General features: G+C 58.5%; 7 protein-coding genes across 7 annotated transcripts in view; 4 read left to right on the top strand and 3 right to left on the bottom strand.

Annotated features, from left to right (window-relative positions):
* P884DRAFT_290870 (uncharacterized protein) overlaps positions 1–1,064 on the top strand; it is a 2,320-nt gene extending 1,256 nt beyond the window's left edge. The window contains exon 2 of the mRNA XM_069444077.1: positions 4–1,064. Within this exon, the coding sequence (XP_069299402.1) occupies positions 4–627 (624 nt within the window). The 3' untranslated portion in view covers positions 628–1,064. The remainder of the gene's footprint in view (positions 1–3) is intronic.
* P884DRAFT_220375 (Der1-like family-domain-containing protein) lies at positions 1,065–2,519 on the bottom strand. Its single transcript, XM_069439450.1, has 3 exons — positions 2,070–2,519; positions 1,913–2,010; positions 1,065–1,559 (listed from the first exon to the last, which is right to left on the bottom strand). The coding sequence occupies exons 1-3, from the start codon at positions 2,296–2,298 to the stop codon at positions 1,104–1,106; spliced, it is 783 nt and encodes a 260-aa protein (XP_069299401.1). The 5' UTR covers positions 2,299–2,519; the 3' UTR covers positions 1,065–1,103.
* Positions 2,520–3,066: 547 nt separating this feature from the next.
* P884DRAFT_298336 (arginine biosynthesis protein ArgJ) lies at positions 3,067–4,598 on the top strand (the record flags this gene model as incomplete). The annotated part of the gene is made up of 3 exons (XM_069444594.1): positions 3,067–4,344; positions 4,406–4,515; positions 4,571–4,598. The coding sequence occupies 3 exons, from the start codon at positions 3,067–3,069 to the stop codon at positions 4,596–4,598; spliced, it is 1,416 nt and encodes a 471-aa protein (XP_069299400.1).
* Positions 4,599–4,979: 381 nt separating this feature from the next.
* P884DRAFT_195992 (P-loop containing nucleoside triphosphate hydrolase protein) lies at positions 4,980–6,183 on the top strand (the record flags this gene model as incomplete). Its single annotated transcript, XM_069437949.1, has 3 exons — positions 4,980–5,080; positions 5,143–5,363; positions 5,435–6,183. 3 exons carry the CDS (start codon positions 4,980–4,982, stop codon positions 6,181–6,183), a joined length of 1,071 nt encoding a protein of 356 aa, XP_069299399.1.
* Positions 6,184–6,295: 112 nt separating this feature from the next.
* On the bottom strand, positions 6,296–7,317 carry P884DRAFT_239949 (uncharacterized protein). Its single transcript, XM_069440160.1, has 2 exons — positions 6,709–7,317; positions 6,296–6,523 (listed from the first exon to the last, which is right to left on the bottom strand). Exons 1-2 carry the CDS (start codon positions 6,876–6,878, stop codon positions 6,355–6,357), a joined length of 339 nt encoding a protein of 112 aa, XP_069299398.1. The 5' UTR covers positions 6,879–7,317; the 3' UTR covers positions 6,296–6,354.
* A 123-nt stretch (positions 7,318–7,440) lies between these two features.
* On the bottom strand, positions 7,441–8,605 carry P884DRAFT_239947 (Imidazoleglycerol-phosphate dehydratase-domain-containing protein). The gene is made up of 2 exons (XM_069440159.1): positions 8,219–8,605; positions 7,441–8,113 (listed from the first exon to the last, which is right to left on the bottom strand). The coding sequence occupies exons 1-2, from the start codon at positions 8,493–8,495 to the stop codon at positions 7,701–7,703; spliced, it is 690 nt and encodes a 229-aa protein (XP_069299397.1). The 5' UTR covers positions 8,496–8,605; the 3' UTR covers positions 7,441–7,700.
* A 273-nt stretch (positions 8,606–8,878) lies between these two features.
* On the top strand, positions 8,879–9,318 carry P884DRAFT_268370 (uncharacterized protein; the record flags this gene model as incomplete). The annotated part of the gene is made up of 2 exons (XM_069442188.1): positions 8,879–9,193; positions 9,268–9,318. 2 exons carry the CDS (start codon positions 8,879–8,881, stop codon positions 9,316–9,318), a joined length of 366 nt encoding a protein of 121 aa, XP_069299396.1.
* Between the last annotated feature and the right edge of the window lie 411 nt (positions 9,319–9,729).

Genomic DNA, 9,729 nt, shown 5'->3' with positions numbered 1-9,729 from the left:
CAGCAGCAGCAGCAGCAGCATCAGCAGCAGCAGCAGCAGCAGTTACCCTTCCCCAACGGGCTCGAGCCCCTGCCCCCGAGGCGCAAGCCCCGCGCCTACACCCCGCCGCGGCTCAACCTGGCCGAGGGCACGGCCCAGAACCGCAGCAGGAGAGAGCGGCCGCTGGTCGGCAAGGAGCACGCCACCATCTCGGGCCCGCTCGCCTTCCCCCAGTTCTCCCACCCCCCGATCGGCCCGTCTCCTCCTCCTCCTCCTGCTGCTGCTGCTGCGGCGGCGGGCCAGTCGGGCCAGTCGGGCCCGTCCAGGTCCAGGTCGGGCTGGCGCCGCGAGGACGTCCCGGCCGACATCTGGGACGGCGAGGGCGAGGAGCAGTGGCACTCGCAGACGTCCCCGCCCGGCGATGGCCGGCGGACCTTCCGCAGCCGGATCGCCCTGGCTGGCGGCAGCGGCAGCGGCAGCGGCAGCGGCAACGGTAGCAATTCTGGCAGGGGCAGGGGCAGGGGCAGGGGCAGGGGCAATGGCAAGAAGAAGCACGGCAGGAAGAAGTCGGACAGGGGTAGCGGTGGTTACGGCAGCAACCGGCACTATACCGAGATCGAAATCGGGAGAGGGAGCGACATCTGGTGACCCTTTTCCACTTCCCCCCGAGTTTGAAACATTTACGCTCTCTCTCTCTCTCTCTCTCTCTCTCTCTCTCTTTTTTTTTTTCTTTCTTGGGTTTGTTGGTGGGAAAACGAGCCGCAAAGGTTGTGGTTATGCGGGATGGGAATACAGATATGGCCCGGGTTCCGGTTGGTTGGTTTGGTTGATTGGCTGGTCGGTGTGGGCGTTCGGCGTCTTTGTTGCTTCCTAGGACCGTCTCGGAACACCGGTCGGCTTTACTTTGTTTCAGACTGGCTTTGCTCTGGAGTTGACGGATGCTGTGTGGATTCCGACTGGACCGGCTGATGGATATACCAGACATGCTGGCTAGCTCAGCTCGTATTTGTCAGTTTGCCAATTCACAGGTCATGTTCAACACAGTACACGAGGACGCAAACAGAGTCCCAAATCATCATGATACCATTGTTACTGTAGATTACAAACTCGTAAATACACTGATCCTAGTTGCCACCCAGGCGGCGCCCAGCACCTCTCGTCTTCCACGAGTCTGGGAGCACCGAGCCAGTCGACGCACCCGTGCTGCTGCCCGCCGTCGGAGCGTTGGGCTGGCGGATTGCCGTGCCGTAGTCACGCTTCAACACTCCGGGCGTTTGAACTAGATATGAGACAAACCTCGGCGTCGCCAGAATATTCCTACCGCCTCCAAACTCGGGCCACAGGCGCGAAAGGAAGTCGTAGAGGTGAGCCGCTACGATGCCTGTGATTTGGAGTGGAATCGCCGCGGGGCTCATGAGCAGCGACGAGACGAGCATGCAATATGGGATGGCCTGCGCCGGCACCGTAAAAAAGAAGAAGTTGCTCCGGATCCCCCGCTGGTCCTGTGTGGCAGTATAGGCCAATGCCATGATGAGCGCATCAAGGAAGAACCCCCCGCCCAGAAAAGTTCGGTTGAGGAACTGTTGTGTTGTTTCGGTTAGCTTTCTTCGGATCCCACTGTCGAGGCAGGAAGCGCACGAAGCAATCCCCCCCCCGGAAGCTCGACGTTGAAATGTAGGGAGCAAAAAAACCACCCGAGAGAACGGAGGGCGTCTCGCGAGTCATCCATAAGACATCCCACCATGCCCGCACCTCGACCGACCCTGGGGTATTTGCGAATGTCGGGTCGGTCGACATACGGGGGCAATCTTCCTCGTTTCCAGGAACCGCAATGGTTGGGAGAAATAGCACCATGCGGGCAGATATACGAGGTGTCGTGTTGGTGTTGTTTTGTGTGTTTGCCAGAAAAGAAAAGAAAATGAGAGGAACCTACGAGGATGAAGCCTCCAACCGTTATCAGATACCAGAGCACGTCCTCCTTTCTGGGAAATCTAGAGTTCGCCACCTCTAGGTCCCTGAGGTACTGGAAGGCTGGTTTCGCAAAAGTCAGACAACACTCGTCGCCAGAAGATTTGCAGGAGCGCCCATACCGAAGTAGGGGTCCATGATGATTCCGAGCTTCGGCCGGCTGAGGAAGAAGGTCGTGGCCAACCGCCATATTTCGGGCGGGAAGCGCAGGAGCCGGTCCTCAGTGAAGTAAAACCACACGAACGACACGAAACCGAAGTGCACCGAGATCGACGTGACGAGGATCGCGGTCGCAAGGGTACGGGCCATTGGCGGCGCCGCCCAGTAGGCGTCCATGATTTCTGACGACATGTTGGGTGGTGTCCAAGAGGGAAACTTTGGGAAGAGAACAAGTTTTCGGATTCAATTTGGCGTCTCGATGCTTCACGAGAATCTCCCAACTGAAAACTCGAACGATCAGGAAAGCATGGTAGGAGTGTTGTTGGGGGAAGGGGTGAAGCAGAATGGCCCAACAACCGGTTCAATGGAAGGCAAGCTCCCACGAAGCACCGTTGGTGATTCGTGTCTCTTTCGGAGCTTGGTAAGAGAAAAATGGAAGGAGGAAGAAATTTGCAGCAAACAGAGATGATTTTATGGGGGCGGGCTGGTGGAGTGCACTAACGGGGCTCGAGCGCCAGCCTGGAACGCCGCAGTAATCCGTACACTAGCCAACTCAACTGTGAGCCTGGGCATTGGCACCAGGCCGACGGGACCCACTCGTGGGCGCGATTTCAAACCTAAGACGGAAGCGTCGAAGTAGCATTATGCAAAAGATGCGGGTTAACACATTCTCGTCGGCAAATGTGTCAATAATTCCGCCGATGCGTTATGACTCAAGGGTTCTTCAAGGGATTGAAGTTCAGTTTCTTGGACGCCAAGTACTAGGCCGTCCGGCCCTCGACTCTCTATCCCGAGCTTGGTTGTACCTGGTAGCTCCGGTCTCGCTACTTAGTGTGGGATATTTCGTCCAAAATCGGCGGTGTCTTGGGCTTTCCGTACTTTTGTAGTTGCACTTCGTGACTCAAGCATCGTCCGCGTCCGTTTATCTCCTCCGGTTATACCCCGAGATAGAGACCGAAGATGGCCATGGCGGGCTTCAATGGGTGTTTGCTGAATCAATTGAGGCAGTCCCGCGTTCAGCTGGCCCGTCACATCGGCCGCGCGCCATCTCGAGCATACTCGGCACTTCCTAACGGCTCCATTCCCGCCGCCAAGAAGAAGTATGTCCCAACGACGGGCACGTACCCTCTCGGCTTCCGGGCTTCGGGCACGATAGTCGGCGTCAAGCCGAGCAACACGACCAAGCCGGATCTGGCCCTGCTGACGTCGGACGCGCCGTGCGCAGCGGCGGCTGTCTTCACCAAGAACAAGTTCCAGGCGGCCCCCGTCACGTTCAGCCGGGACCTGTTGAAGAGGAAGAGCAACCAGGGGATCCAGGGCGTCATCATCAACTCGGGATGCGCTAACGCGGTCACGGGCAAGGGCGGCCTGGAGGATGCCGCTAAGATGGCCCAGGCGGCCGACAAGTGCATCGGCCAGAGCGACAGCACCATCGTCATGAGCACCGGCGTCATCGGCCAGCGGCTGCCCATCGACAAGATTCTCAGCAAGGTGCCGGCCGCACACGGCGCTCTGGGCGGATCACACGAGCACTGGCTGACGGCGGCCAAGGCCATCTGCACCACCGACACCTTCCCCAAGCTCATGTCGCGCACCTTCACCCTCCCCTCGTCTCCTGGCGTCGAGTACAGGATCGCGGGCATGACCAAGGGCGCCGGCATGATCCACCCCAACATGGCCACCCTGCTGGGAGTCATCGCCACGGACGCGCCCATCGCCGCCGCGGCCCTGCCCCCGGCGCTCAGGCACGCCGTCGACCGCTCGTTCAACAGCATCACCATCGACGGCGACACGTCGACCAACGACACGGTCGCACTGCTGGCCAACGGCGCCGCCGGCGGCAAGGAGGTCGTCGAGGGCACTCCCGACTACGGCGCCTTCCGGGCCGTGCTGACCGACTTTGCAGCTAAGCTGGCGCAGCTGGTTGTGCGCGACGGCGAGGGCGCCACCAAGTTCGTGACGATCCGCGTGACCGAGTCGGCCAGCGAGGAGGCGGCGCGGAGGATCGCCAGCACGATTGCCCGCTCGCCGCTCGTCAAGACGGCCCTCTACGGCAAGGACGCCAACTGGGGCCGTATCCTGTGCGCCACGGGCTACTCGCTCATCTCGGAGCCCGGGCAGCCCGTCAACGAGGTGCCCGAGATTGTGCCCGAGAAAACCAATGTGTCGTTCATCCCCACGGACGGCACGGCCGAGCTGAAGCTTCTGGTCAACGGCGAGCCGGAGAGAGTTGACGAGGTAAGACACCCCCCCCCTTGATAGTCTGTGGCTGGTAAGAGTGACTAAACTGTCGCCGTAGGCGAGGGCTGCCGAGATTCTCGAGCTTGAAGACCTCGAAATCCTAGTACGGCTAGGCCAGGGCGACAAGCAGGCGACGTACTGGACCTGCGATTACAGCCACGAGTATATGTGAGCGAAGAGTCGAAGTCTTCCAGTTTGACATCTCAGCTGACCCCGGATATAGCACCATCAACGGCGACTATCGCACATAGGAGGCGAGGGAGTAATCCGTATATATTTTCACGTCGGGGAAAAGGAACGGGGAGAGAGTGTAGTTGCACTGGAATAGACACAAATATACTACAACTCACTTATTGCACATCAAGTCTTCCGCTACACTTTAAATCCTGTTCCACCGTGTTTTTTTTTTTACCAACTGCAGCTTTGGAACCGAGCTCGGAGCCGAAGTGCGTGGCCTTCTGGTTGTCGCTCGCACATCGAGACTGAGGGTTAGGGTTGAGGCTAGAACCGTGAGACCAATTAAATCTACAACGCGCTTGAACGCGTCGCGACTCTTTGATCTTCCAAGCCAGCCTCTGACGACAAGACATCCACCTTGCGACCGCCCGCTTTACCTCAACGCATCAGTCACGATGCCGGCAGTACGGGCAGAAGAAAAGGGCGAATCGTCCACCGCCCCCCATAAGGCTCTCACAGCGGATAACAATGCAAATCCCACCTACGAGCTGCCATGGTGCGTATGTTCTGGACCGCCCGGACAGACCTTGCGGAGGCTGACATCGGACGTCTTGTTAGGGTGGAAAAATACAGACCGGTTTTTCTCGACGACATTGTTGGAAACACGGAGACGGTTGAGCGGTTAAAGATCATTGCTCGCGACGGCAACATGCCGCACCTCATCATTTCGGGCATGCCCGGCATCGGCAAGACGACCAGTGTCCTCTGCCTGGCCAGGCAATTACTAGGCGACGCGTACAAGGAAGCCGTGTTGGAGCTAAACGCCAGCGACGAGAGAGGTCGGGTCCCTCCCGCCCCCGTTCCGTCCTCGCCCTGTTGCAGCAGACGCTGCTGACACACGAAACCCCAGGCATCGAGGTCGTGCGGCAACGAATCAAGGGCTTCGCCCAGAAGAAAGTCACGCTGCCGCAGGGGCGGCACAAGATTGTGATCCTCGACGAGGCCGACAGCATGACCTCGGGCGCGCAGCAAGCCCTCCGGCGAACAATGGAGATCTACTCCAACACGACCCGCTTCGCCTTCGCCTGCAACCAGTCCAACAAGATCATCGAGCCGCTCCAGTCCCGGTGCGCCATCCTGCGGTACGCCAAGCTGACGGACGCGCAGGTGGTCAAGCGGCTGCTGCAGATCATCGAGGCCGAGAAGGTCGAGTACAGCGACGACGGGCTGGCCGCGCTCGTCTTCACCGCCGAGGGCGACATGCGGCAGGCCATCAACAACCTGCAGTCGACCCACGCCGGGTTCGGCTTCGTGTCCGGCGACAACGTGTTCAAGGTGGTCGACTCGCCGCACCCGATCAAGGTGCAGGCCATGCTCAAGGCGTGCTACGAGGGCAACATCGACTCGGCCCTCGACACGCTGCGCGAGCTCTGGGACCTGGGCTACTCGAGCCACGACATCATCAGCACCATGTTCAAGGTGACCAAGACGATACCGACCCTGAGCGAGCACGCCAAGCTCGAGTTCATCAAGGAGATTGGCTTCACCCACATGAAGATCCTCGAGGGCGTCCAGACGCTGCTACAGCTGAGCGGATGTGTGGCGAGGCTGTGCAAGCTGAACATGGACCCCAAGAAGTTTGAGCTACCGAAGAAGTGACGAGATAGCTGAAAGAAACCAAGAGATACCCAAGTTATGCTGAATTTGTGAGCATGGCAAATGACGCGGTACACACACACACACACACACACACACATATATATATATATATACACTTGTTAATCGTGGGACACCTAACACCGCCCTTTCCGATCTCCTCTCCTTCTTCCTTTACTCATCGTCGTCGTCGTCGTCCTTCCCATACTCCTTCTCAAACCTCTCCCAATAAGCCTGCTCCATCTGGATCCGTCGTTGTGCTCTCATCCGGGCCTCGTACGCCCGCAGCCTCGAGTCCGCCTCAATCATGCTCCCAAGCACCATCCCCGACATTTGAAGATACCTGCACCGGGAGCCGTCAGCCACACTTTCAATAATACCGACTGACCGCCTGAGAAGGAAGTGTGACAATAAAACACGATGCATCTCCCTCCGCCCAAGAACGAAGGGGGGGGAAAAGAAAGGAAAGAAACAAGCAAAGAAAGAAAAAAAAAAAAAAGGGGGGGGGGAGGCAATGAAGACACGTACACCTTGAATTGGATCGTCAACCCCCGATATATGGGCGACACCGCGTACCCGATGGCGCCGAGCAGGGCGCTCCCGATACCCCACTTAATCGCGCCGGCGACGGCGCCGCGCGAGGCTTCCCAGGAGGCATCGATGGCCTCTTCGTGCTTGGCGTCGTTGATGGACGGCATTTGTGTCGTGTGGGACCGGGGTGGATGGATGGATGGATGGATGCGGACGTGCGTGTCTCACAGGCGGCGTCCGCGTGTGTGTTCCAAGACGGGAACCGTCTTCAGATAGCTAGCTATCCAGGATCCCCCTTCTGGGATATGTTGTTCTCCCCTCCAGGCCAGGCAAATCGCGGCCCCCTTTTTTGCGGCGTTCCTCCAACGGTGCGGCACCTGCCGTGCACGCTGGTGCTTCGGTATTCTCTCGGTATGGTTTGGTGCCGAGAACGCGGGTCTCTGTTCCGCCAGGCCTTTGACTTCACTCTCCCAATTTCTTCCGCGTTCCTTAATGTTGTTTAAAAAAGTGTAATCAGCTTGCACGCATCTATCGGCATATTTGTGCGCGCCCCCAACCGTGCGTCATATGATCGTACAAATGCCCCGAGTTGGGATGATGTTCTCGGTTGAGCTGAATCCGCCTGTGGATGTCCCCGGCAGTTTTGGAGTGAGGTCATGCCATCCGTGGTGGGGCTCAAGTTTGCTCTATTAAGAGAGCACTCGGGAGCCGCTGCGATATCCTCTAGAGCTCTGACAGCAATTCACCTTAATTGTGCCTGCAACTTCTCGCAAATGCTCTCTACGTGACATCTCTAGGTATGCACATACAGTCCATACGTATATGCATGCACCTTTTTTTTTTTCTTTCAAATCGTCTTATGAACGCCTCATTCGTGCTCAGCCCGCCCGTGATGGATCTGAGGCCACGTAGCCCCCCCTGAACGCCAGTCCCCTCCATATTTCAGAATATATCTCGAGATCCTGTATGTATGTGAAACCCCACCCGCCTTAAACACTGAGAGTTCCCTTGGTGCTCGGCACCTCCCCTTCCCTGCCCGCAACCCGGCTGGTCGCCTGTCTGATCGCGACGGCCAGCGCCTTGAACGCGCTCTCGGCCCTGTGGTGGTCGTTATCTCCGCGTAGGCAGTCGACGTGCAGGGTGATGCGCGCGGCGCCCGCGAAGCTGTGGAGGCAGTGCGGGATCATCTCGGTGCTGAGGTCGCCGATCTTCTCGCGCTTGAGCCCCAGGTTGGCCACGCAGTAGGGGCGGTTGGACAGGTCGACGACGGCGCGGCTGAGGGCCTCGTCGAGCGGCGCGTACGCGGACCCGAACCGGGCCAGGCCCGTGGGCGTGCCGAGCGCGCGCGCGAAGGCGTAGCCCAGCGAGATGCAGACGTCTTCGGCTGTGTGGTGGTCGTCGACTGCAATTGATCGGAATGAAGAGGAAAACGAGAGGCATAGACGTCAGCTCACCAAGTGACTAAAGAGCAGGTTGCCTAAACGTCGGGCTGGAGGAGGGAACTGACTGTGTAGGTCGCCCTTGCAGGCGAGGGCCAGACTCCAGCCGGCATGCTTGGCCAGGGCGTGCAGCATGTGGTCGAGGAAGCCGATTCCCGTGTTGATGATGATGGTTTGCGACTTGCTCGACTGGGCGGCATGGCCGCTAGCGTCTCCTACTTGGAGCCGGGGGTCCGTGTCTGGCGGGAAGGCGCCGCCATCGAGGTTGAGGGCGATCTGGATCTTGGTCTCGTTGGTGTCGCGCGCGAAGGCGGCCCACCGCGGTGCTGGTTGCGAAGAGCTCATTTTCTTTCTTCGGGCCTTTTGGAGTGTAGTTCCGTCAGATAGACAGGGAGATGCGATTCACAGGGCGCTTGACAAAAATCCAGAAAACTCACAACCATCAGTTTTCCCTTCTGGGAAATTTTGGGCTTGGGGGCGGGGCCACCGCGATCGGCGGGGACAGAATCGCAGGCCAGCAGCAATTGGCACAACCCCGCGCTAGAGGTTGCCTGCCGGAGAAGGCTGAGTGCACGACCCCTGCCAGCCCCACCGCGGAAGAAGCGATAAACGTCGCGATAAGAAAGTTCGTTCCCGAAATTTTTGAAGCTTTGTAGCGGTTCGAGACCAAAAAGCGGGAGGAAAGAAACAATACCTGTCCGTCACCACCACTACCACCAATCGCATCAATGGCGCCAACCCGCACGATCAAGAATAAGTACGCCGCCCCAAAAGGTGGCGCGGGCGGTGGGAAGGGCTCTTCGAAGCAGTCCGGCAGCGGCGGCATCACCAAGTCCAAAGGCAGAGCAGGCTCCAAAGCCAACGTACCAGCGACACAAGTCAAGGGTCGGCCCAACCTACCCGGACTCGACAAGGACAAGAAGAAGAAGCAGCGCGTGTATACGGAGAAGGAATTGGGGATCCCCGAGCTGAACATGGTTACTCCCGTGGGCGTTACCAAGCCGCGGGGCAAGAAGAAGGGCAAAGTCTTTGTCGATGACAGGGTTCGTTTCATCCGTTCCGCATTATTGCCCGTTCTATGCTAACCCTTTTTTTCCTTTTCCCTTTTTTAGGAAAGCATGTCAACAATCCTCGCCATGGTGCAAGCCGAAAAGGAAGGCCAGATTGAATCCAAGATGATGCGCGCGAGGCAATTGGAAGAGATCCGCGAGGCGCGGCGAATCGAGGCCGAAAAGAAGGAGGCCGAACGCAAGGCTAAGCTGGAGGAGACCAAGGAGTCGCTGCGGAAGAAGCGGAAGCGGAACAAGGGGAAAGCGCGTAAAGAAGAAGAGGAGGGGGAGAGCGTCAAGGAGGTTGCGGCTACGGGGACTAAGGCTGCCAAGCCCAAGAAGAAAAAGAGGGTCTCCTTTGCACCGGAGTGAGGTGAAACTCTACTGGGGCTGGCTGTTCGATCTGTGTTTGGTAGGGTTATTCATCTGCATGGCGGGCGTCTGGCGTTGTCGGTACTCCGGGGGGATAATATCGGGATTGTCGGTTCGTTACAAGATACCAACAAGGCGGGCGAAGCAGAGTCCCACTG

This window comes from Thermothelomyces heterothallicus, assembly GCF_042370625.1.
Source record: "Thermothelomyces heterothallicus CBS 202.75 unplaced genomic scaffold P884_scaffold_6, whole genome shotgun sequence".
Lineage (NCBI taxonomy): Eukaryota > Fungi > Ascomycota > Sordariomycetes > Sordariales > Chaetomiaceae > Thermothelomyces > Thermothelomyces heterothallicus.
Note: the sequence above shows the minus strand (reverse complement) of the source record. Positions and strands in the feature narration are given on the sequence as shown.